Source organism: Manacus vitellinus, unplaced genomic scaffold (assembly GCF_001715985.3).
Source record: "Manacus vitellinus isolate BGI_N305 unplaced genomic scaffold, ASM171598v3 scaffold_6_pilon, whole genome shotgun sequence".
NCBI lineage: Eukaryota > Metazoa > Chordata > Aves > Passeriformes > Pipridae > Manacus > Manacus vitellinus.
Window position 1 is genome coordinate 17,875,817 of NW_021940750.1, and position 27,837 is coordinate 17,903,653.

Sequence of the window (27,837 nt, forward strand, 5' to 3'; positions counted from 1 at the left end):
ACCCCAAACATCCTATGGTTCTATGAAGAAATAACGAAAATTATGATGGGTGTGGAGAAAGCATGCCAGGTTTCGCTGGGTCCTCAGCTGGCTACAGAGCCAGAGACAACAGAAACAGGAGGAACAGAATTTGCACACTGAAGGATGAGAGGTGGCTAATCTTGTCTAATATTTCTCTCAGTGTTCTTGAGAAGAGGTGGCACACCTACATACACTTCTCTTGTGAGAGAAATTATTTGCATTGGATATACAGAGATGTGGGAGAAAAGAAGTGAGTAATGTACAGCAATGGTTATTGTGGTTGCAGTGGGCAGCTGTTGCAATGGGGGTGGAAGTCCATGGGGAAACTCAGAAGTTATTAGCTGCCTCACAATATAGCCTCCATACATCCAGCCAGAGTGCAGAGAGGGACTAAATCTCGATCTCAGTATGAAGAGCTGCTACTGCCAGGCACATACAACCTTAATTTCACTGGAGCAGTACATCACATCACTGAGACACACAGTGCATCTCTACTTCTCCTCCAGTTGGCCCAGAGTTCAAGAGTGAGCCTGTGCAGTACAAGCGACCTCACTGTAGCCCCAAAGATACCACCCACACCAACCTGCAGGCCACAACCAGCTCTGTATTTCAGGACTCTTGAGGAGCTCTGCCAGACTTCCTCGTACATGCATATGTCCTGAGGTGAAGCTAATCAGTCCCTCAGAGCAAGGGGACAGTTTGGACAGGTTGTTCCAGTAAGCATCACTTGTATTCAGTACATCTTACATAGCACAATTAACAGCAGTTGGTCAATGAACAGAAAAACAAAAAAACCTATTCCAACACTGCACAAATTGCAGCATATCTGTTCCTCTCACATCCCTTCTCACGTGTCCCTTCTCATGTCCACTCTCTGTGGACAGGTGTCAGCTTCAGGGGACCAAGTTAAGTCTGATTTAATTTAAAGCATAACACAGAACATGACACTGGGGAAGAAACAAGCTCTGGTGGGGAGGCCACTATTCATAGAATCACAGAATAGTTTGGGTTGGAAGGCACCTTAAAGATCCTCTAGTTCCAACCCCCTGCCATGGGCAGGGACACCTTCCGCTAGTTCAGGTTGCTCAAAGCCCTATCCAACCTGGCCTTGAACACTTCCAGAGTTGAGCCATCCACTAGTTCTCTGGGCGACCTGTTCCAGTACCTCACCATCCTCACAGTAAAGAATTTCCCCCTAATAATGGGGAAGGGAGGTACCTCTTTCCTCTGGGGTGCGAGGGGGAAGGTTATAAGGAGGTGGTGAGCCACAAAGGACACCTTGCCAGGATGCAGCGCTCCTGGGCAGGAGCGCGGGTGCCAGGCGAGTGGTGTGGGGAGACGTGAGGCCCCACGTCTTCCCTTCGCTGCCCCCGCCACGCGCGAACACCCGGCCCCGCCCGGCCGCCTGCGGGAGACGCGGGCAGGTGCAAAGCGCTCCGAACTCTGCCCGGCCGCGATGGAGCCTCTCTCGGTGACGAGAAATCCCGTGAGCGCCCCGGGACGGGGAAGGGGCGCGGGAGGCCCTCGCTCCCCGCCCGGCCCCTAACGGCGCCCCGCAGCCGCGGAGCATTCCCTCCATCCCGCGCTCACCGGCCATCCTCGGTCACTCCGTCCCTCGCCTATCCGGACGGACCACAATTCCCAGCGCGCCGCGCGCCGCGCAACGTAACGGTCGCCGTTCGGGGCTCGACCAACTGGGCGGGCGCGCCGTGCGCCGGGCGGGGCGGAGCGGCCGGTGGCGGTGGCGGAGCGGCGGCGGGAAGGGCGGGGCGCGGGTCTGCAACAGCAGCGGCGGCGACGAACGTGCCGTCCATTCCCGGGAGAAGAAGGAGAATAATCAACGATGAGATGGGAGGTGGACTACGGAAAGAGAAACGAGGGGCAGCAGCTCGGAGGAGGAGGAGACCGAGAGCTCATCAGTCTCCGAGGAGGGGGATAGCTCAGGTACCGCGGCCGCTTAAGGGGTACCGCTGCCGTTCCCCCAGCGCCCAGCTCTGCCCCAGGGGCACACCGGTCCTGTTCCCCGGCTCCGGTGGCTGCCGGTGCCCACCCAGCCGTGAAGCCCGCCCTCCGGCCCGGCCGCAGCCCTAGCTTCGGCCCCCGGGCTCCCTCCTCGGCGCCGCCGCGCCGGGCCGGGAGGCAGTAACGTGGCGGGGCGCAGGGGCACGGAGCCCCGTTTCGCCCCGAGCCGCCGGCTCTGGGGCCAGCTGGCACCCGGCCTGGGGCCGGGGCGCGCTGCCCCGCTCCGTGGAAGTGCTGTGGGCTGTACCCTGCTGGGCTTGGGAGCGTGCCCGCTGAGCGGGGTCCTCGCTGGGGTCTGCACTTAAGGGCTTGGCACACGTACATACATACATGTACACATATACATACGTGTGCATGCACGCACACATGTGTGTACGTGTATATACGTATGTATTTCTTCGTATGCAAACAATTAGGTGTTTTCAGACCTGTCTTTGAGGGGATATTGGCAATACCATTGGCCTCCTTTGCTAATCATTTCAGTTTCTGCTCTGCTGAAGGTCCTTTCCTTTTTCCGTAGCTTCCTTCTGAACTGTAGATTTGGAATTACATTAGTAGGTGAAATCTAGCTTTAAAAAATTACTTTTTCTATGCTCAGTTTACAGTGTGTTATAGAAAGGTTGTGATCTATTCAAACTTTCCTTGTAATTGCTTCTTTCTGTCTTTGATTTTAACACATCTTTCCAGGTGATTCCCAGTAAAAGTTTATGGTGCCTTATTGGACTAGTGCTGAAATGGAAGACTGTGGGTGGAAAGGAAGATGGCCAGAGTTAGTGAACTGTGAGAAGTCCTGACATGGACGTGGGCCAGGGCCAGTCCTGGTCCTGACATGTGTTTTCTGGCAGCTTAAGTGATTTAGAGTGGTCTGCTGGGATCCTATCCCATGCCTATATTGACTTGTGGCCTGAGTGCTGGAAGAAGTGGGATGCCATGAACCAGACAAATTAGGCAGCTGTGAAATTATATTTTTACATCTGTTATTCTTGTGATTGATTTATTTGTGTGCTAAAGTCTTCAGTGTACAGTTATTTCTTAATTTTTGGTGTTGAATGATTTGGGAGATCTTGAAAGTTAAATTCTAGGGCTTTTATATTCACACTGACTGATGCAGTTCAGGGAAAGCCCTGCTTTGCTGGTGCTGTGTGGACTCATGGAGCTTGTCCTCATCTGCCTGTGCATGGACTAGCAAGGTGCTGAAGCCCCACAGGTGTGGTACAGACACAGCCAAGCTCACTCTGCAGAAGTAGAATGAAGACTCTTCCAGTGCTGAGAAAGTGTGGCTACAGTACTGGGAGAGGGTATAGTCGTTCCCTTAGACCTTGATCTGAGTTAATTCTCACTCTGCACCAGAGTTGATCCCCCAGTAGAGGCCTTGGTTAATCCACAGATCCAGATAATCTGCCCATGGTTTATGCAGAGCTTCCTATTAATTTTTTTCCTTTGTCCCCTTCTTCTTCCCTATCCCCCCATATCTTTGAGCTGGCAAGTATTGCTGCTAGAACCCCATTTTACAAGTTAGGTTGCTGGTCTGTGGTGTCCACCTGGATCAAAATGCTGACTGCTACTGTCCTGCCTTTCATCCTTACCCACCCCTCCTGATACTCTGTGCCTTCCTATCCCCTTTCTTGCTTGTTTGGCCTTTGTATGCTAAAGTGTCAGAAAAATAACTTGTTGAAAAGATAGCTAGTGAAAACATCTCAGTGAAGAGTCTGATATCTAAATGGGAGGCACTGGAGACTATGTAAACCAGTGGCTAGATAGACTGCAGCTCATTAGCAGCAGAAGGCATAAGTGGCAATTTTGTGAAAATATGTAAATATGTCCAACTTAAATCAGTTAACTAGATGCCTACATGTTTTGTGAATTTGGGACTAATGATTTCATGTGTTTAGTCTGGAACAGGTGATTTTTAGTTCTGGGCCGTTCTCTAATCTGAGGAAGATCTTGCATCTTGTCTAACGCAATGCTACACAGGAGATGTCTTCACTCAGTGAACTGTGAACCATATCCAGATATGGGCTTGAAAGAGTCAGCAAAATTAGTATAATGTAGTGATTCTATTTCTGTCTGTATTAGCTACTGATTTGGCCAAATAAGAAAAGAGAATAAGTAGTTCTGAGTAGATAGTGCTGAGGCCCCTTATCTCCAAATTAAAACCTTAGAATATCCTGAGTTGGAAGGGACTCAGAAGAATCACTGAGTCTAACTCCTGGCCCTGCACACGACAGCCCTGAGAATCACACCGTGTGCCTGAGAGCATTGTCCACATGCTTCTTGAGCTCTGTCAGGCTTGGTGCTGTGAATACTTACTTCCCCCGGAAGCCTGTTCCAGTGCCCAGGTACCCTGTGGGTGAAGAACCTTTTCCTAATATCCAACCTAAACCTCCACTGACGCAATTACAGATCTACTGCTGGGGAAGGCTGATCAGTTTTTCCTTACCCCTGTTCTCTCAAAATGATTCTGTTGAAAAACAGGGCCAGAAAAATGTTCTTGGGTTGTTTTGGTGAAACCTAAACTAGGCAGCATTTTTGTGTGCTGGTGGTTATGCTGGAATAAAAGTGAACTTGAGTTCACTTTTGGGTACCAGGACAAGCAACTGGAAGTGATCTGTTGGCAAAGCATACCTGATGCTGTGCTATTTGCAAAGTAACCTTCTCCTTTCCTTTCAGATGTGACTTATGAAAGCATGCTTCAGTTCTGTTATTATAAGAATTGTACATGAACTCAAAAGGGAATACTGTATTTTGGATAAGAAATTCATGGAGATAGCTTTTCAAGAAGTTCTGATACACGAAGTTTGTTACATCTTTCAGGAGAAGGCAGAGAGAGGATAAAGGAGGAATATCCAAGCATATTGGGCAGTAGGTGGATGAGGCACAGAGTTGTTAAGGTCTCCTTGATGAGGTCCAGGAGCAGCACTGCAACAAAACCCACTACTTACTTTGCCCATCTTAGCCTTCCAGTTTGTATTGTAGCTAGATGCCATCTGGGAATGCCCTTTCTTTATCTCTTATTCTAGCTAATCTTTATGTCTGAGAAAATGTAATTTTCTGTGGGAGAGTTTGGTGTAACATGTGTAAACTTAGCTTTTTCTCTCCCAGCTTCCTGGCTGTAGTGAGAGAATTGGCTCTGTTAGTTTCAGCTTTGAAGTTAGCTCTTTTTCAAAATTTGCCTGGTTTCCTCTTTGTAGTTCTGTTATTTGGTATTTCTAATGAAAACTTTGAAGTTTACATGTCCTCTAAGATGCTTTGGCTGATTTTTATTGAAGGCAAATATTTCTGTTGTTTTGTCCTTATCTTGCTTTCTTCTGGGATTAGGAAGGAGTAATTGTGTTTTAGTGAATGTAATCTATGAGTGTGTCTTTAAAACAACACAAGAAGCTCTCCAGATAATTTCTGTTGCATTCCACAGAGAAATGCTTTTAAGGGAGCACTTTAAATGTGATGATTACAGGAAATTACATGCTTGTCTTAGTGTCTTGACAAATATGAACATACTCCATGGCAGCATATTGCTCCTACGGACATAAGATAATTAGCACCACAAGAAAATAGTCTTAATTGAAATTAGAAATGTATTTTTTTTGGTGTTAAATTTGTCTTCTGCTTTACTTGCATTCAGCCTTTTTTTTTTCCCCTCCAATAGATGCCTGACAATACAAAAGGTGCTGTTAAAAGAAGCATGAGTTGTCCTATCCCGTTCCTTTTGACATTATGTATTTAGTAAAGGTTTTTTATTGACTGGGATTTAGAATAGCATATTAGAGATGAATAAAAAAATCCACAAGTTATGATTACCATCCTAGAGGAGAATTTGGCCATTTTTTAAGCACTTTATGTAGGCCAAGGCTTATTAAAAAAAGCTATTTTAGGTGCTGTTACATTTTAAGTACTATGTGGGGGGTTTTATCTTTAAACCAGGCTGCCCTAATTACCATGCTGGACTGCTTGAACATAGTAGGAAAAAAGTGACTGTGATTTTGGAAGTGTTTAAAAGTACCTTAAATACTTAGTGCAGTATGAAAGTATGTGGGAAATCTGAGGTGTTGAGACAGGATGGGCCTATCAGCAAATTTTTTAATATGAAATGAGCAATCCCACCTTCAGTGTTGTAAATTTTCAGCTGGAAAGCTGCGAGATTTGATCCTAAAACCTTTTACTTTTTCAGCACTCCATATTCTCTAGTCAGTATGTTGTTTAAGGCCATGGGGAAGAAATTTCGTAAATTATATCCATTAAAGATATTTCAGGACTCTAAAAATCTTCATTTTATGAATCTTACTGGAGGCAGAATAAAGATGAAACAATTTAAGAGTGAATGTGAATTAGCATGTGAATTGACATTCAGTATGAATGATAGGTAGAATGTAGACTTCTAGACATAAAGTCAGCTGAGGGGAGACTGGAGAGTTATGTGTTATTTCAATATCTACAAGAGAGTCAGCTGTGCCCTCAGATGCCAGTGCATAACAGTTTCCTTGCAACACAAGTTTAAAATGTAAAATGCAGTCCCCTTCCCCTCCAACAGTAGGTGTGCACTGATCTTCAGCCAGGGTTACAGTTCTAATAGTTTTCTTTGCTTTGTAGTCTTTAAACATATACAAACAATAAAATTCATATTAAGTTAAGAAAAGCTTCTGAGTGAATTCCTTACTAAAACATACCTAGAACAAAAGGCATGTTTGAGAATAAAGTGGGAAAACTACTGGTATCCCAGTGCTTGTTGCTGTTTGGTTTCACAGGGAGGTGCCTTCAAATTTTAAAGAAGCTTTATTTTTATAGCACATAAATGCTTTAGACAACTCTGAGTAATATGATTGCCACATTCCTTAAATCTCGCCAAGCCGAAAGTTGACAGAGCAATTTTGCTTGAGTATTGCATTGGACAGCCAAATAAAACTTTGTTCTTTAATCTAATTTCCAGCCTGGTTCTGGTTCTGCCTTATTTTTGAGAACAATATTTGATATAAAGTAGTATCTCTTAACAGCCTGATACGTTCTTCCTCCACCCTCCCCATTCAATGTATTTAAGTTCTGTCTTTAAATTTTCTTGCTCTGCTTTCAAATACTTCAGGTTATATTTTGTTTTAAAACTTTATACGCACTTTTTTGATTGTACTGACTGTAGTACGACAGACCATACTAGGTCTTTAACTTGGAGTCATAGGTGCCATTTTAGTACACATTGGTATGCTCTGCTGCCTGCTGGTTTTCATATCCAGGTAGAGAGGGCTAGTGTAGTTTTTAGTCCTAAAAGCTTGTAATGATTTCAGAAACAAGTTAAGTGCAGAAATCGTCACACACTGAGAAGTCTGAGTAGACATCTGAGTTAATCAGATTTTTCCAAGTAGCAGTGGCCCTGAAGCTACTCCTTTCACCTCATCACCTTTACAAATTGCCATACTCTTTTGGAAAACAATGAAAATGAAGACTTGCATGCAGGTGTTCTGTAGTTGGTGTAGGAGACAGCATAAAGAAGTTAAACGTGTTTGTTGGAAAAATGTGAGGAAGAAACAAAAAGCTCAGAGTTGTTTATGGTCCAGAGGAGTGAGTCCAGGCTACTGGTTTCAGGATTCCACTTTGCCTTTCTGTCAGGAGGTAGGATATTTTTTGCCAGAGTAAATGCTTACATAGATATGGCCTCCTTAGGACAGTGCCATCTCTTAAACACCTGGTCTGTTTGCACCCTTTCAGCCCCAGTTCCTAAGTGCATGGCCATCCCTTCTGAATGCTTCCTACAGCTTGATAACGGGTCAATTGTACTGTAACTGTTGAGAGCTAATTCCTGCAGATACTGCTGCTATAAAGCAGTTTCACATATCTGATTTTTAATAAGGCTTAACAAAGCCTTTTTTTTTTCTTCTGGGAAGGGTGGGAAACAGTCAAGAATTTTGTATCTTAGTTTTTCAGCTTTCTAGTCTAAGAAATGGCAGTGGAGATAACTGATGTTCAGTAACATCAGATGTCTCAACAGAGTGGCAAAATTTTTGACAAAACAATTGGTATTTATTATACTTTATCTTCCCAAGCTAAATTAAAAAAAAAAAATCAGGAATATGAATTAAATCAAAAACCGTGGAAAGAGTTTAATGTTAATTACTCTTGCTGCATAAAAGCATATAAAGTCAAATTTCTGCAAAGTTCTAGACTTTTAAGGCTAAGAAATATTTCTTTAGAAATGCAGCCATTTCAAATGGTCATTACAATGAACTACAGATATTTTTACAATTATATTTCAACTTCAAAGATCTCTTCAAATTGCACAGGATGAAACCTATTTCAAAACCATGTGTTATTTTTTCTTTAAAGAATTTTAATAAAACAAACCTTGAATTTTATATGACAAATGTAATGTTGCTTGCATTCCAGGGATGGCTTTTGTTTATACTGATTCAGGATACACTTGAATTTTCAGTGGTGCCTAATAATTTCTCGTGTTTAATGGTATCTTTCATCTGGTATGATACACAATGTTTAGTTTTTCTGTTTCATGCGTTCTAATGTACACTTTGTATTATCAGTCTTGAAATTTAACCTCTTGAGGTCTTACAGTGCTGTTGTTTCCTGTTTTGAGAAAAAAGAATTACTGTTTATGGAGTTTATTCTAAAATTAGGTCTAAGTTTCTTACTTCGTAGCTTATATGACAAGTGATTTCTCATATTCTGCTCTACGTGAATAATAATATAAGGGGATAAACTGCTCATGGCTAGCTATAATTCAGGCTTTCTTCATATTCACTAGAAATAAAATATCCAGTTTATTTGGTTATATATTACATTGTTCAAAATTATTCTTTTTATTCTTAGAAATGGATGATGAGGACTGTGAAAGAAGAAGAATGGAGTGTTTAGATGAAATGTCCAATCTCGAAAAGCAATTTACAGACCTTAAAGATCAGTAAGTATTTTAATGTTTTAAGTGCCTCATTTGGCAATCCATTCCATGAAAATATTGTGTGCAGCTGGTGTTTTTTTCATGTATGTGAATGCTACTTTTGGAGGAGAATAAGGATTGGGAGTTCTGAAATTATTTGCGGGCAGTTGCTTTAGAATAATTTTATGTATTTATATTTTCTTTTTTTTTTTCTGTAGGGATAGTTTTGAAATGTTTTTGTTGTGAAGGGCTGGTGTGGGTCTATTGCATCAAACTCCTTAGTAGATCTAAGGAATTGTGATTTTAGGGGAATTTATTTATTTATTTACTCGATGTCTGATTGTTTTATGTATGTAGGACAGACTTAAGTACTGTTTTTGCTAAGTAAGAAATTAGATTTGGGTTTTGGTTTTTTTTTACAGGATAGTGCAGTAGTTTTTGTAGTTGGTACCAATGAAAGTTTCTTGTGGTGACTGCAAACCAGATACCAGTACTAAATAAAATGAAAATACTGTTACCTCTCTGTAGTTCGCCATCGTGGCTAGGCTTCGCAAACGAAGATTAGTAGTTTACCATAATACCTACATAAACAGTAAAAACCTGCTAAGTAGAAGAGATGAAATTAATAGCCACAGTTATCAAAAGTGATTGTCATTTGTATTACAGCCAGATATTTGTATCATAGAATCATTAAAGTTGGAAGAGACCTCTGAAATCATAGAGTCCCACCACTGACCTAGCAATGCCAGGTCCACCACGAAACCATGTCTCTAAGCACTATATCTACACATTTTTCTGAACACTTTCAGAGACAGTGATTCCACCACTTCCCTAGGCAACCTGTTCCAATGCTTGATCACCCTTTCAGTGAAGAAATTTTTTCTAATATCCAGTCTAAGCCTCCCCTGGTACAGCTTGGGACTATTTCCTCTAGTCCTGTCTCTTTTTACCTGGGAGAACAGGCTGATGCCCCCCTCCCTACAACCTGCTTTCAAGTAGCTGTAGAAAGCAATAACGTCTCCCAACAGCCACCTTTTCTCCAGGCTAAACAACCCCAGCTCCCTCAGCTGCTGCCCACAGGACTTGTGCTCCAGACCCTTCACCATCTTCATTGTCCTTCTTTGGACAAGCTCCAGCAATGTATGTAAAGTTAAATTTGTTTTTACGTGTGCCCAGACAAGCGAGATGCATCTGTTCCAGTTTAAATTTGTGGTAATTTGGCAACTAACTTAAGGTACCTGGCGAGTGAAACTTTAACAAGACTCGGTCTATTCATGGGCATATCCTTGAATTGAAAACCTAGTCAGTTGTCATGCTTTAGATGCGCCTTTATGTTGTGAGATATTTCTTTCTGCTACAGAACTGAGACATACAACTTGCTTTGTATAACAGGACACTGTGAGGTCTGGAAACAATAGGGTCTGGAAAGAATTACCTAACAAGAAATTCCTTGCTGCAGTGCCTAGAGAAGATTGTTTGTACTGCTATTTATTTGGCTGTGCGTGAAGAAACCTGGGAAATGGAACCAACTGATGAGTACTGAAGCCAGTCGGTACTGACTGGTTTGGCATTTGGAAAACTGTTAGCTTTTGAGGTCAGCCCTACTCTTCCATCTGTCCAACAACTTGGATGAAAACAGTTTGTGGAAACAAACCTTTTAGGAGTGAATATGAAAGAGGGTGGTCATCAGAGGAAGGAAACAAGTATTTTGGGGGGTTTAGGTGTTTGAGGAGTGGTAAAGCTATGGTATATGGAAAAAGGCATTGCGTAGACACATTGGCTAGTTGAGAGATAGAGGTATTTGTATGGGCTAGAAGAACAGTGATGGTGGGAATAATAGAAAAGGACCATTAGAATGATGGAAGAAGGATTATAGGGAGAAGTGGCTGTGAGTAGGGAGATGATGAAGTTGGGAAAGAAGAAAAAGATGCATAAACAATGGGATTTTTAGTCACAACCAACAGCAGAGATGATGTAATGACTGGGTCTGTCTCCTCATCCTTTCTGGGGAAACTGCATTTGGATGCTGTAAGTAGAATTTGCAGTGGTTGGTAGCATTTATCCATTTTAGGCAAATCACTGTTTGAAAATACTGGATAAATAGTTATAGTTCATCAACTGCTGCATGGTACCAAGTGCACCCAGTCTATGAGTGCTTGCTCTTATGTAGCTGGTACTTGGTGCTGTATAGTCAAATGTTAGTGACTGACCCAGTGCACTCTGCATCCAGGCTTATGTTCTAGCTAAATCATTCTGCTGTAGCTCTCTGTTAACCACCACGTGCATAGCATGCTCATCGGGGATTGAGCCCAGCAACATGATTTCAGTCCTATAAACAGAGATGCAGTTTTTTCTTCTTCCTTAGAGATGTAGATACATACACTTCTAATTGTTTACACTCACTTTCCAGAAAGGCTTAACAGACATGAATAGGATATTTCAAAAAGAAAATATGTCTTGAAAAATTCAAATGCTAAAAAATCTTCACTTTGCTTCAGTGTTCCATAGCATTAACAAAGGAATGACAAAAGAACAACTATGTTAAAAATATTTCTTCCACCTTGTGTTTTCTTCTAGATAAAATACATATGAATACATACTTGTAAATAAAATGCATATTTTAATTTCTATTTTTTTAAGACTCTACAAAGAAAGATTAAGCCAAGTGGATGCAAAACTACAAGAGGTCATAGCTGGAAAAGCACCAGAATATTTAGAACCACTGGCAGCTTTACAAGAAAATATGCAAATCCGAACCAAGGTGGCAGGTAGGCATGTAAAATGAGTATTACTGTTTTAAGGTATAAACTTCCTATGCAATTTAAGGCCAATCTTCTCTTTTCTTTAGAATTGTTGAAGGAGTGTGTTTTAAAGTTAGAAATCCTGTGGCATGATTTTAAATGTAAAGTAGTTTCCAAGTAAAAATGAGTAAGTTGCTTACCTCTTTGCATAAGTTGCCTGAAAACATCAAATTAAAAATATGGCTTTTTTATGTTTCGTTTACTAGCTACCTGTCTTTGGGTAGTAAGTACAAAATTACTGAGTTGAAAACTAATAATTTTTATTAGTCAGAAGATTTGGAATCAAGTCTACACAGTGGTCACTGAAGAGATATGTAGGTTCTGTCTCATGAAGTGCTTGCCAGATCATCTTAGATGATCATGTTTTTTCCTGCTCTTCTAGTCTATGTGTGTTCTGCTTCTCTGCTCCCATCTTCCTGTTCCATCTAGGGAAGAAGAAAAACCCTATCCTTGACAGCTTTGATCTAAGCTGAATTTTAATTATTAAAACTAATGTTTAGATAGGCTTTTATGCTCAGAGAAGAAGAAGGCAAGAACTTTGATCTTCTTCCACTATGCAACCGTATATAATCATATGGAGCAGTGGTATTATGGAAAGACAAAGTTCTGTACTTCTCTACTGTAAATTTGTTTCATGTTACAGCTTGACTCCCTTAGGAGTAATTCTGCTGTCCAAGGGTTACGTAATACAGACTGTCAGAGATCCAAAAGGCAAACAGTCATGGTCTCTCTAGCCAGAGAAGCTATACCACTGTCTTTTCTAAGAAACTTAGCAGAAACATTGTGCAGCCAAACTGAAAATGGCAAGCCTTCTTATACTTTTCATAATACAGTTTCAGTGCTACTCAGTATGTCTTATTGGTACTTTTAACTTTGGGAATTTGAAATCTTTTGATCAGTTGCATCTCTCTCCCTCCAACTCTTTTCTGTAATGCTTTTTCTCAGCTGCTGACCCAGAATTTCTGGGTTTTAAGTTCTTAACCCAAATTTATGTGACTAGTCCTAAGTAGCCCCCTTCTGCTTTGCAGAAGGATTGTGGGTGAACTTGCAGAAGGTTTGGTATAAAAGCAACGATAATCCAGGCTTTCGATTTTCAATTTTAAATGTGATTGTCCATCTGTGCTTTCATGTAGGTGGCTATGGATATGCATTTTACATGTTCTCCTGATTGGTCTTTAGCAGCACTGAAGGTCCATGTTCCAAAGTAAAAAAAGCCCAGCATAAAAACTGCAGTTTCCTTGAGGCTGAGAATAGAAAACAGTTTTTTTTTAACTTTTTGTCCCCGACTAAATGAATTTGATAAAATTATTCTGGAGAAAGCAAGAAACTGTGAAATAGGCTTATTTGCTCTTACTATTTGAGAGCCTTGACTGTTACCTGAGAGAGGGGAGAAGAAGGTGAGAAATCCCCAAACTAAACTATGTTTAGCTAAACTTTGAATATAATTGCATCTGTGGTAGAAAAAAACCTTGTGTTTCGCTACTCTCTAAGGCACTATTCGAACAAAATATGGATCTTGACTATTTCAGCAAGTCAGAAATACAATAGAACTGTTCATAATTGTGTTGTTCATTTTCAGGCAAATAAGCAGTGACCTAGGTATGCCAGTCAGCCATGAGTATAAAAAAACCCCAACATAACATAGCAATGTAAGAAAAGAACATTTCAAATTCTAGATCAAAAATGACTTCACAGCAGAAAGATGATTGGCTTAATACTTGGAGGTTTATTATTCAGAGGAATGGCTGGTAGTAGTGTTGTTCCTCTTATGCTGTGTTCATTTATTGTCAGTTGAATTCTAAGGGAAGTTGGTTTTGAAAGTTGTTCTGTTGCGAGATACCACCAGCATGTGTGCAAACTTAACTCCTCAGGTTTCTAATCTGAAACCATTTAAGTATTTTGTGTTGAATGCATTGAGCATACTACATCAAGTCCTGTCTCTGCTTACCAGATACTTACATTTCAGATAACTCCTGAAATGTAGGATTTACTTGTTCTTATTTTTACTCTTTAAAAAAGCCAGACACTGTAAGTGCCTAATATAATATATCTGTATTTTCCACTATATGCATTTTTTGGGATTTGCAGGCAGTCTTAAAAGGGAATTCTGAAATTGGATAGTTGCTAAAGAAAGTAATATTGCTATAATTTGTATGATTGCAGGTATCTATAGAGAACTTTGTCTGGAATCTGTGAAGAACAAGTATGAATGTGAAATTCAAGCCTCTCGACAGCACTGTGAGGTTGTGCCAGCTATTTCACATTGATAACTAACCTCATCTAACTTTACTGTCTGTCATGCTTTTCAAGTTCAGTGCGTGTTTTTATTCTTGCAGTTGTTTGCTATTTGAATGCAATTGCCATGTGATATTTAAGTCCAGGTAAGAGGTTATTCAAAGCATCTAAAAATTAGAATCAGAGAATATGCTGAGTTGGATGGGGACCCTCCTGACTCTGCACAAGACACCCCAGAAATCACACCATGTGCCTGAGATCATTGTCCAAACACTTTCTTCAACTCTGTCAGGCTTGGTCCTGTGACCACTTCTCTAGGAAGCCTGTTCCGCTGCCCCACCACCCTCTGGGTGAAGAATCTCTTTTAATATCTGACCTAACCTCCCCTGACACAACTTCAGGCCATTCCCTCAGGTTCTGTCACTGGTCACCACAGAGGAGAGATCAGTGCCTGCCCCTCCTCCTTCTCTCATGAGGAAGTTGTAGACTGTGATGAGGTCTCCCCTCAGTCTCCTCCAGGCTGAACAGACCAAGTGACCTCAACCACTCCTTAAGGCCCTTCACCATCTTCATTGTCCTCCTTTGGGTGTTCTCCAATAGCTTAATATCTTATATTGTGGTGCCCAAAACTGCACACAATACTCAAGGTGAGGCCACACCAGTGCAGAGCAGAGCAGGACAATCCCCTCCCTTGACTGGCTGGTGATGCTTTGCCTGATGCCCCCCAGGACACGGTTGGCTTTCCTGGCTGCCAGGGCACTGCTGACTCATATTCAACTTGCCATCGACCAGGACCCCCAGGTCCCTCTCTGCAGCACTTCTCTCCAGTCTCTTGTTCCCTGATCTATACACACAACCAGACTTGCCCTATCCCAGGTGCAGAATCCGGCACTTTCCCTTGTTGAACTTCATATGGCTGGGGATTGCCCAGTCCTCTTATTTGTTGAGGTCTCTCTGCAGGGCCTCCCTGCCTTTGAGGGAGCCAACAGCTCCTCCCAATTTACTTTCATTGGCAAACTTAGTTAGTATTCCTTTGAGTCCTGTGTCCAAGTCATTAATGAAGATGTTGAAGGACTTTTTGCATATATATAGCTAAGTCTTCTTATTTTTCATTATCAGTTTCTTATTAATAGATTCCCACGTGATTTTTTAACCTGTGTTATAAAAAGATTACCAAGAAAGTAACTAAAATATCTGACATAATTTTAGCAAAAAAACACCTTACATTTTAATAACAAAACCAAAAAAGTCTTTTTAAGATGCCTTGGACAGCTACTGATAGAACTGTCATTTCAAAAGCAGTTACAAGAAAAATATTTTACTCTCCTTAAACATAAACATTCCATTTTAAGCATCTAAATACTGGATACTGTAGTATAAGCACCCAAGAACATGTATGTCCAGTGCTGTACATAGCTGCTTAGATCCTGAGGTTTTCATCATAGCCCCTCTTGGAGTTGCTTAAAGGTGTTTTCTTCTGAGTGGTTCATGGTATTCCTGAAGTCTGTGGTTCCTACTATACCAATAAAGCAAGAATGTGCATGTGTAGTTTTAAAAAGCTTTCCATTTTTCTTGATGCCTTGGGAAAGAATTAGGTATAATGAAGGACTACTCATTACTGACTGTCTTTGCTCCTGTGAGTACTCCTGAGGTTGAACAGAATCCTCTAAGACTTTAATCTGTGATTGAATGATTTTTTTTGGCTATGTATTATTCCTTTTTAAGGTGGTCCTTGTCCCTTGTTTTCCTATTATGTCTACTATGAAACCTTAAGAATTCAAATATTCGTCATCCAATAAGGGTCTCTTGGGGTAAAAGCTCTTTAAGTTGGCAATGCTCCTTATAGGATATATATTCCACTAGAATATAACTGTTCAGCAAGAATGCCTCTGATGCCTGTAATAGCTTTTCACACCTTATTTGTCATCAAGTACTTGAAGCAGAACATGTCTAAACACAAACACTATTTAATTTTAAAATGGATTTTTAAAATCATCTCAGAACAAGTAGCACTCATTTGGCACTTCGGGTATATATTTAAATTCCCCTTGGAAATGTTTTTTTTATAATTAGGGGTTGAAAAGTATATGAAAAGAGGTCTTTCCAATTTGAATACTTTTAACTTGAAGGGAATGATAAACATGGCAGTCATTTAGTAGAGCAGGGTTCTTTGGTTTTGTCTATTGCTCATTTGTTTTGCTTTGCTCCAGCACACCATCTTGAGCATTAATAAAGGTAAATTTCTGTTGGTGTGCTGTGCTGTGGGCAGGAGCAGTCGAGATGCAGACATCTGCTCATTTGGCTGTAGGGAACTGCAGCTTCTGACAGACACATGGTAGCAAATAGCTAGATGCAGTAACCTGTGCTGCTTACGCTGTTTTTTCAATAAGTCCAAGCTCTCTATTTTCTAGAGCTGTTAAAGACACTGCTTGGTGAAAACGAATGTTAAAATCTAACAATTAGTTGTATTTCCTACTCATTCACTTTTGAAACGGTGCAAGCTTATGAAAGAGCAGTAAAGCCTTACTGCCTGATTTCCTGGAGGCTTGGAACTCAGCTTGATTCTAAGTTACCGTTCTAGAGAATTTAGTGGTTTTTTTGATGCTGCCTTTAAATGAGTAACTGATCTATACAGATGCTGTGTCATTTTAGTATATCGGTCCTGTGGGGTGGATTATAATGAGGGCAGTTTGCCACAAAGTTGATTTTCTCATTCTGAAACACTTTGAGGTGGAAGAGGGTGTAGATCACACAAGATGCTGTAGAAAGTTCGTATCAGAGTATAGGTTTGTTTGTCTTTTTAGATACAAAGTGCTAATGATACGCCTAACATGGCAGGCAGTAGATTAATCTAATTGTTGGCCTTTTAAATGGACCAACAAGCTAACTTTTCTAAAGTAGTGCTTTAGAAATGTTTCTCACAGCTTTAAGCTAGACAATTTTGCTTTCACAGCTGTCTAAATTATGTCATGTGCTCAAAATTCTGCCGTGGGAAGGTAATTTTCAGATCTATGAAAATCAACAATTATAGATACTGTGGGCATAGATGATAATTCTCTGTAAATGACTGCAGACTTGTTAGTATAGGAGGCAGCTTAATAAAAAGCTTTCCAAGAAAACATCAGCTTTTGTGATTTTGTAATGAAAGGTGGCATAGAGATCACTACTTTACTGTTACTCACTGTGAATAAATCTTTGCTATCCAGAAGGAAAATACTGTGTCATAATGCAAACAGTTATTCTGGAGAGCTAGCTGCATGTTCTTGGTACTGATATTTGATAAATATATAACTATATTTTCACTTATGCTAAGTGAGTGTGCTGTCTTTAATGAGATAGGATCTCACACTAAGAAAGTGGATACAGGGAGATGTCATATGCTTTATGGCCTCTGAAAAATTTTCCCCTGAAACTACTTTTACCTTCTGATGCTACCTCTTAACACTGATGCTTTAAATTGTCATATATATTTAGATGATAGAATTTAAGTGATGTAAAAAATGTGTAATCTTGCTTTTTTAGAGTGAGAAGCTTCTCTTGTATGATACCGTACAAAGTGAACTAGAAGAGAAGATTAGAAGACTTGAAGAAGACAGACATAGCATTGACATTACCTCAGGTGGATGGAAATTCAGAGTTTGGGTTTTTTTTTTTGTTTTGTTTTTTTTTTTTTTTTTTTTTTTTTTTTTTTTTTTTTTGTTTTTTTTTTTTTTTTTTTTTATCTTCTGGTGGCTACTGATTAATTGACTGTACACAAAGTATATCTGGTGAGTTTCAGGTTATCCATTAAGATGCTATCCAGCTGTAGACTTTGGGCAGGGGGTTGAATTTAAACTTAAATCAAACTTTGGTTTAGAAATTGTCAGCATCCCTTGAGTGTTTTGAGAATATTAATTTATGCCTGCACAATCATTTAACAGCTTCATGCTGTTCAGACACAGCATCTCACCAGAAAATGTGTTATTTTTAATTTTTGGACAATGTTTTCTGCTGTAAAAAGAGTTAAACATGTAAATGTTTCTGATTCATAGCATGTTCTTATTATATCTTTTCAGAATTATGGAATGATGAGCTCCAGTCCAGGAAGAAAAGGAAGGATCCATTTAGTCCAGATAAGAAGAAACCTGTTGTTGTATCAGATATCCTTTTACTGAAATCGTTATTTTTTCTAGTAGTGTTTGCAGTTTTATAGCTACTTTTATCACATCTCATTAGTAACAAGTTGAAGTGATAATGCATTATCAAAACTGATCTTTGCATGGCAGATGTTACTTAAATTAGAAAAACCGTGTTGACGCATTCCATTATGAAAATTGAAATTGAGATTTTCTTGTCTAACTACTGGTTTTATGTAGAGAATGTTTCTAAAAATTGATTTTTCTAAATCTTAAAGAAATAGAGCTATGAGGCAGAAGCAAGTTAGGCATTGTGTTTGCAAAGGATAACCTGACTTGAATAAGGTGTAGCTTTGCTCCTCATACTGGAACATCTTTACCACAATGTATTACTTCTTAACAACTCCATAGACTTTAGAACCCTCTTTGATTAAGTGTTTAAAATTCAAAGAATTGAGATGGTTGGCAGGGAGGGTGTTTTTGGGGTTTGGGTTCCTGTAGAGTGAGTATAGTGTTTAAGAATTTTGCATTGATGACTTCGTGCTGCTGACAGCATGCAGTGCAGCTGAAACTTTTTAAGTTTTAACACCTAAGAGACAGTATCATCCTCCTCCAGAGAAAGAAAGAGATGCCTTTACAGAGTGTTCTCTCTACTCATAGTCCCTGCCTAACATTTTTATAGGACAGAGATGTGGACTCTTAGAAGTTGCCAAAATCATAGAATCATATTGTAGAATGGTTGGAGTTGAAAGGGACTAAGCAGTGACACCTTCCACTAGTCCAGGCTGTTTAAAGCCCCAGCCTAACCTTGAACACTTTCAGAGATGGGACATCCACAATTGCTCTGGGCAACCTGTTGCAGTGCCTCACTACCCTATGAGTAAAGAATTTCTTCTAACTTCTAATCTAAATCTCTGCTCATTTAGTTTAAAACTGTTCCCCTAGTCCTATCACTATATGCCAATGTAAAAAGTTACTCTCCTTCGTTTTTATAAGCCCCTTCTAGTACTTGGAAGGTTGCAATGAGGTCTCCCTGGAGCCTTCTCTTTTCCATGTTGAACAATCCCAACTCCCTATCTATCCTCACAAGAGAGGTGCTCCAGCTGCCTGGTCATCTTCATGGCCTCCTCTGAACCTGCTGCAACAAGTCCACATCTTTCTTGTGCTGAGGACTCCAGAGCTGCATGTGGCACTCCAACTGGGGTCTCGCAAGAGCGGAGTAGAAGGGGAAAATGCCCTCCCTTGAGCTGCTGGCCACTCTGCTTTTGATGGAACCCAGGATACAGTTGGCTGTCTGGGCTGCAAGCATACACAGTTGACTCATGTCCAGAATTGTGGAGACTATCTAAAATAGACCAACTCCTAAGTATTGACCTTGTACAGTATAAAGGCCATTTTTTTATTGTTAAGTTGCTGCAAAAAATCCTGCTCCTTTCACAAGGTTTTGTAATGTTAAGAGAAGGTGGGAAGGAAGAAGTTTCTGAAAAATGTGTCATCACTGGGACACTCTCCTTCAGCATGGTTGATTTACTGGAGCACATCCCAGATGGATGATTTGTCCTAATTACTTACGACTGTTCTTCTGTTGGGTTGTGTCACAAATTTAGTTTAGTAGAGAGATTTTTTTAACTAGTACTTAAAAGCCAAGTGGTATTAATCAACAGTTACAAGTGGTTTCATTAGTTTCTTAGTTCCTTTAGCAGTTTCGGTTCCAGGTTGTGTGAAAGTGTATTTTCTTTGACTCTCAGTCATCATTGTCTTCAGGATGTCCATATAAATAGCATTGGATTCTGTGAATTATGAGCTACCTTGCCATTTTAGCATATATTCCAAAACAAAAATACTAACATAGTATTAGGTCTAAAATCCCAGCAGCTTCAGGCAGTCCATAAAGCTGAAAATTCTTTCAGTTATGAAGTAAATTAATTTGGTGGTTTTGGTTATAGTTTTTAAATAGTTGTGAACTTGTCAGTTTGTACAGACCCGTGTAAAGCAAATGGAATTTTAAGCTTGCATATTCCATTTTAGGAAATTTATTTTTTAAACATCCATAGCACCTTTTCTCTAAACTTGTTTTTCAGACATGAAATGGAGAGAAGCAAAGTAAAAAGTGAAGACTGTTGTAAAGGAAGAACTGTGCTATACAGAATGTCGTTTTGAAGTTCATGTATTGTTCTGATACACACTTTTTACTTTGCAGCTGATAGGCTAAGGAAGGGGCTTTTGCCTTTCTACTTCCTGTTTTTTGAATATTTGTTATTCTTACATGTGGTGCTGACTATACTTTTCTCTCAAAGATATATCATGCAGAATGCTGTAAAAATAATTATTTTATTAAAGCTAATACTAGTGTAGGTGCTGATTTGCAGTGGTACCTTGAAATTGCAGGGAATTTTAATCGTAACTTGAATTATTGCAAATAAGAATGATTTCTTACAACTACCAGGAATGAAATGGTTGTATCTCAGTTGTTTATCTAATCCTCATGTTGAACTCCAGTAGTCTGAATGTCTACATTCTATTACTTACCTCTTTTAATAATTTTTAAAGTTTACTTCTAGGTTGCATAATTGAAAGATATATGTGTTTGTGTGAGCTTTTACTTCATGTAGGTATTCTTTGTGTGAAAGTTTGGAAGAACAGAGATATTAATATGTTTCTACAAACATTAGAGTAATTTTATTATTTCTGTTTGAAACAGTTTTCCCTAACTTTTCCACGCCCCTATATAGTTTATATGTTACAAGACCTTGATATACTTGAAGACTGGACAACAATAAGGAAGGTAAGATGAAAGGATGAATGCCAGTGGCTATGGGTTTAGTTTGGGTTTGCATCTAGTCCTTTTGCTACTTGAAAATATGAAACTGTGTTTCTTACACAATCAAAACACAAAATAGATTTTTATTTTTTCAGTAGTCAGCTAATTCTTTCAGTTCAAGCTATGTTATTGTTATTTTTTCTGATTCTACCCAAGTAGTTCAGAGGAATCCAATAAAGTGGTGTAAGAGGTTATCTCTAAAATGGGGAGTCCATAATTTTCCATGAAAAAGTGAGCCTAAAGCCTGTATTGAGTGGATCTGCTTTGTCATAGTCTAGCACAATTGGGTAGAAACTACGATAGGATAGTCTGATAGGCTTAGACTTCTTCTTTAAATGAAGATGTTTTAAAATGTATATCATATGTTATGTTTCTACATAGTAAATTTTTTTTATTCTATGAAGATTTCTATGCTTTGACCTCTCTGTATACTTTTTTTATATAAAGTGAAAAGCTGTGTTTTTCCCAGATTACAAGAGAAACTTGGTCTACAGGAAGAGAAATTTGTTAGATGAATTGATGTATTTGCTGCATAATGCCTTTTTCAGATTTTTGTAAGACTGTTGAAGGAACTTGATGTAATGAAATGCTATCCTTGCCTTGCACTTGCAGTCAGAAAGCTTCCCCTAGTACCCTCATGCTTCCCAACTTATGGAATAGCAAACTACTTAGGTAGATTAAAAAACTTAGTGGGAAATGTCTCCCATTTTGTTTCCATCCTGTTTTCTTGTACAGATTTCCTAAACAAGAAGTAAAATGTGACCTTTCTGTGTGAACTTGTCTGACTTTTCTGTTTTTATTGCATCAGAGGAAAAGACACAACATATCTTTCCCCTGAGTTCTTTTCTGTAGTTTTACATGATTTTTCTGGAAATAATTTAAAAAACCACCAGAAAACAAAACAACCAAATGAACACTAAAAAACTCCTGAGTGCTTCTTTTTTTAATCCTACTCTAGTACTGCGTGCCATCTGGAGTTTGTATGAAGGGAAATTTCTAAGCTAATAACGTATAAATCAAAAGAATAGATTGTTCATATAGCATTTTGTTTTCCAGAATGAGTTAATGTAATTTTGTATTTTTTTGACAATTACGTAACATCAGTTTTGAGGATTTAATTAGAAAACCTTCAAAGTTATTTGGAATCAAAACTTACCAAAGAAGATGGTTTTTTCACCCTCAAAATGTTTTTTTATGTAGTTACTAAATCACCATTGAACACACCTTTTTTTTACATTTCTTCTCATTGTGGTTTTTGCATATAAAAGCAAGTATCCTGAGCTACACTGCATGTAACTTCACAGTTAAAGCTGGCAGTTCAGAAAAAAAGACTATACTTGCTGACTGACTTCATCTTCTTTTGTGTTTCAAGGCAATGGCTACACTGGGACCACACAGAGTAAAGCCAGAACGTAAGTAAACATTGTCTGGTTTCACAAGACAGAACTTGCTGTGTGCAATGCTGCAAACTGCATCTAGGCAGATTGTATTTATTTTAGCTCTGGTATACTGATGGAGGATGGGGTGAGGTAGCTGGAAGGTGTGGCTTTCATCTTTCCCTTCTCTCAGATGCTGATACTATTAGCTTGACTCCTGTTGTTTCTGTTAACACAAATTCTAGAAATTATCAACAAAAATTGAAACTTTTAAACGTGGTTTACACCACCTAATATTAGCAAGATATGCTAGGCGTTTGCACAAAATGAGGCTGAGAGCATCTGGACCTTATGGGTGTGTTCCAAAGGATTCTCACCTTCATTGCAAACTACAACCCCAAAAAAGTAGAGCCATGGGAAAGGAACTCATATTTGGCACTGAGATGAGAAGCATGTTAATGCTAGGTAAAATCAAATGTTTGGAGATGAGGAGGAAAAGGGATAGAAGGCAAAAAAGTCATAGCTTCTATTTGAAAACAAAAATATAACTTTTATCTGACTGAAAATAAAAAGGTATCTTGCTTCCAATTTTCATGCAATAATTAAGAAACAGGCTATGTTTGGAAAAAATTGTGTATTCTGTGTGAATCATTTGATGAAAGTGTATTTAAACATCCAACTGATTTCTGTGAAGTCAATACTAAATTACTTTTATTAATCATTTTAGCACCTGTAAAATTAGAAAAGCATCTACATAGTGCTAGATCTGAAGAAGGAAGACTCTACTACGATGGAGAGTGGTACGGACGAGGACAGACGATATGCATTGATAAGAAAGATGAATGTCCTACAAGGTAAAGATGAATTAGTTTATGCAGCTCTGTACATTCATGTTACACAATAGCTAGGATGATGGTATCAAAGAATAAGGCCTATTTGGAAATACTGACACATCATTAACATTTAGTAGTTCACCTTGGAAGACAGGCATTACCAAAGAAAGGTTGAGTGCTGGACTGGTGAGAGATGCTAGTAAAGGTTGGAATTCACTGAAGGTTTGTCAGGTTAGGATCTCAAAAAATTTGAGCTCTTACTGGTTCTGAATAGACTTTGAGTAATTTTTTTTTTTTTTTTTAGTATCTTAGGAATCTTGCTTTGAGAATTTGATCTGTTGGCCCACCCCAAAATAATTAATTATGGAAAAACACTTTATACTGTTGAAGATAAGTTTTGTTTTCAGTTGATCAGTGCTCTGAAAGAAAATCATTGGAACTTTTTTACGATATTTCCTTCTCTTAAAAAAAGTTCTACCTGGGAACAGACTAAATATTACAGTGCAAATTTGATTGAATGTTTAAGATGTATAAATGTATTTTCTCTGTATGGATAACATTTGTAAATTCTATAATTGTGAGCGTATTTAAAATCAAATGTATATTTTACATTTTACTGAATGGGGCAAATCAGTCTAAGCCCAGTGTTGATTAAATATGATTAAATATTAAATTAAAGGAAAATTGACTTTAATTTCGTATAGCAGTAGTTTCCTGTAAACTGACTATTTTTTTTCTTTCTTGTATATGGTGAAGGGGAACAAATTCTGGTTGTTTGGTGATTTTGGTGTTTGTTCAGGGCTGAAACAGGAAGATATTTTAGTAAACTATATATTCTGTCTGAAATTTAAAAAGTTCTGAATTAATTTAGCAGAACATAGCAGTTGTACTGGGCCAAATAAATATCTTAGTACCTAGTGTCTGATAAAAGCCAAAAACTGATGCTTAACAGGCAACTTCTAAGGTTGAAGAGTTTCCTAGTGGGAGTTTTGTCACACTCATTATGCACTTTATTCTATTAACTGTTTTAATCTCTGTGTTTTTGCTTTTTTCCCCTCCCCATCAATCTACTTGAAGTTATTTTTCTCCTAGGGGAGAAAGTTTTGTTCACTCTTTGTATTAAAGGTTACTACAAGGAGCATAAAAGCAGGGCTCATGTAACAGTGGTTCACTAAATCGGCTTTGAATTTATTTGTTATGGTCTTGGTATAATGATTAACAGTTAGATACATTTTATGCTTTAAATCATGGCTTCAGGCTGTTTAACTTTTTTCCAAATACTTAATATTCAATGTAATTTCAAGTATGTTTTTTTTACCATGGGTAGTTTAATGTTGTGTTTTCTATGTGTGACTACTGTTCTTTTAAAATGTTTGTATACATTAAGGGTTTTCTCATAAGGAAATAAAAGAGATAGATGGCTGAAACATTAACTAACTTCACTAAAGACACATGCAATTGTCAAAGAATTCTGTTGAAACTATCCTTTAAGTGGAGCCAGTATCTTTTGGGCCTAGCATTTACAACTAATGGATAATTTCATTTACTGTATAGAAATACAGCTGAAGTTTTGAGGTTATTTTTAGCTTATAAGATTTCTAAATTTTTCTTGTTTTTCTTCCCCTGACCTTCCTTCCCTCATTTTCTCTAGTGCCATAATTACAACAATTAACCATGATGAAGTTTGGTTTAAAAGACCAGATGGAAGCAAGTCCAAGCTGTATATTTCTCAACTACAGAAAGGAAAATATTCAATAAAGCATAACCACAACTGACCTAACTGCTAACTGGATATGAAACAAGTGGTATTGCCATGCTTGATGTGCCATGGGGTGAAAGTTGTATTTAATAGTGTTTTGTATTCCTTATACATTTACAGCAGTATCTAATGTGTATTGGTTGTGCTGTATGTAAACTTCATATGAACGGCCTTCAGAAACCTGAGGGGAGGGTAGATCATGTTGACAGACATTTTGCCTCTGGATTGGGTCCTAAAGTGCATAAGGTACGAAGTATTCTTTTCAAATATAACGCTTCAGAACTTCTCACATTTGTTAAATGAAAAAAAAAATCTGGGTTTTTTTCCATTAGTGACCAGTTGGTGTGCAAAATATGATAACAATAATTACCAGCAACTCATTTTGTTTTCAGTGACTGTGTCTTGTGGATGTAAATTTAGCCTGCTCAGCTGTTGCTTTTGAATAGATTGTAACATGCACAAGCATTCATTTATCCAAAGTGGACTGATTTATTAAAACTATTGTCCTCAACAGTTCTGCTAGTACTGACTGTGTTATATTTTGTAAGGTTTACTATATTGCTTGTAATGAGACAAAGCCAATATTTTGAGCTATGTTTTTTGAAGAGCACTTTTCTAGTGTCAGACCCTATTCTATAGTAACGAATCATTGGTGGTTTCTTTTTTCTTGATTGCCAGGAAAATTTATGCATAAGGTAGACAGTGTTGCTCCAACCTGTGTTATGTGTAGCCCACAAAGAACAACTGTGAGGATGGTTATGTAAATGCTGTTGCATGGTCTGCATGTTTGGTCCACAGTTGTATGAAATTCTATGATTCTATGAAATACTATGAATTTTTTTTTCAAAAGGAAAATATTTCCCCAGAAATCATATATTTGGGAGAATTTACACTGACTTTTTTTCACCAAAAGCTATTTTCCAAATTTCTGTACCCCATTTCATCTTATTGTACACCAGAAATATTTCATGCAGCTTAGGAAGCTGAATTTCATTTAACGTCTTTAAGCCACAGAGAAAAGTCCTAAATCCTTGATGTTACTGTGATGTGCTTCGAGCATCTAGAATGATGGACGGGATTGTTGAAGAATTATTAATGCGTTGGTTATGTGCACTTTAATCTCCACTTATGATGATTCTTCTTGGAGAAAGAAAGCATCCATTTGCTTTAAATGATCACAGCAAATGAGAATTTTTATTGTAACATGTAAATTAATTGTCTCTTCTAGTGCCGGGTGGTGACTACTTTCCAAATGCCAAATCAGTTTCTGCTGAGTGATGCTTTTCTACAATTGTATGACATTAATCAAATGTACATAAAGTATCGATTGATATGTTGGCTTTTAACAATATGAACTGTATGTATACAGTTGTTTGATAAACTTTTTGTAATAAAATATTTGCCTTTTTTAACTTAGTATATAAATAAATGATCTGTGGTAGTGGACATCTTTTATGTTGTTTTGCTTTTTGATTTTCAGTCTTGTTGGAATTGCTGATATACCAAATGCTAAAGGGAAATATTTTTAAATTTTCAGAAGGCCTAAAGCTTTTAAAGACCTTTGACTTGCACTTTTTTCTTTTGAATTTTGAGAGTTTGTATGTATAGATTGATTGTTTTTACAATATTTAAAAAACATATCATGAAGCTTTATTCTGGGCTGTTTATAAATCAGATGTAAGCACTGTTAAGAACCTCTTAACTGTTGATGTGCTTGAAATCATTTGCATTTAGGCCATACTGGGCACCCTAAACTGTTTTTGTGATTCACCCCTTTCCTCTTTCCTCTCCTGTATTCTACATCTCTCTAGCTGCAATTGATTGTTTCTACAGCTGTTTCTAACCTGATCTCCTTGTACAAAGCAGAACTTTGTACTGACACTTGGTGAGTGTGGCTTCTTAATTCAGAATAAACATTCATATCAACATAACAGGTAATAATTGTTGCAGCATGGATTATTGATAAACAGCAACTGGGATCTACCTGCTCCTTTTCTAGAAGTACAAGAAAATGAGCTATGGCTTTCCTTTTTACATGTGATCACTTTTGTGTATGTGATTGGTCTTTTTTTATAATTGGTTAATTGTTTCATGCTTACGCGAATCATATTTGGTACGTGCTATGTATCTTTTTCATACTTGAACAGGTAATGGTTTGCTTGCTCCAACATAAAATGTAAGAGGTGTCTTCAACAGATTTTAGTCCTTTGAAGTACAGACATTGTTAGCCTGTTGTCCATCTGTTTTATCTTTCACACCACTACATTAAAGCTTTTCAAGCCTTGGTAGTGTTGTTTTAACTTACGAATAGGATTAAGATCTGTAAAGTGCTGAAAGGAAAAAGATGTTTGGTATGTGACTTATTCTGTGAGATACAGAATAAGTGTGAAAAGGGAAGTAAATGAAGAGTAAGAGGCACTGAGTGACAAAAATAACTTTCCGTACATGTGTAGAAAAGGTTTCTGTATCAGTAAGTATGTTTCAGATAAGATACAATTTGGCTTTCGGCAAACACGCAAAGCAAGCTGATCTGTTCATCTTTCCCACAATGAAGTATCTGGTATATTTAGTTGAAATGCAGTTGATTTAACTTGACAACACAGTGCATAAATATCATGTGAACTTTAACTTGATTTCTTGTAATAAGCATCTGTTAAACTTTTCAAATGCACCTGCATTTTGGCACTTTGTCATACTGTGTTTGTTTTAAAACTATAAAAATTGATTATTTATGGCCCATGGAACATCTTGTTTTATATTTGTAAGCCAAGGCTTGCGTGACTAACTCACTACCCCCATCAAGTGGTAAGACAGGATTAAATAGTAAAATTTTCTCTCATTTTTAAAACCTATGCTGTCTTCCACCAATAGGTTCAATTTGTTCTGGGTGGGTTTTTTTGTTTTACTTTTTTTTCTTTGAAATGGAAAGGAAAAAAAATGGTTTTGGCTTTTATCAAAAGGGAGAAGTACTAATACAGCT

The 27,837-nt window shown here is 38.4% G+C and overlaps 1 protein-coding gene across 1 annotated transcript; it reads left to right on the forward strand.

The window, feature by feature from the left end:
* Positions 1-1,868: 1,868 nt before the first annotated feature.
* Positions 1,869-26,310, forward strand: BRMS1L (BRMS1 like transcriptional repressor; the record flags this gene model as incomplete). The annotated part of the gene is made up of 10 exons (XM_018082993.2): positions 1,869-1,965; positions 8,851-8,941; positions 11,558-11,685; positions 13,882-13,961; positions 17,476-17,572; positions 18,009-18,092; positions 20,789-20,853; positions 22,262-22,301; positions 22,993-23,119; positions 24,750-26,310. Coding segments are annotated over 10 exons (933 nt in total), but the record flags the coding sequence as incomplete, so codon positions are not given.
* Positions 26,311-27,837: the final 1,527 nt, after the last annotated feature.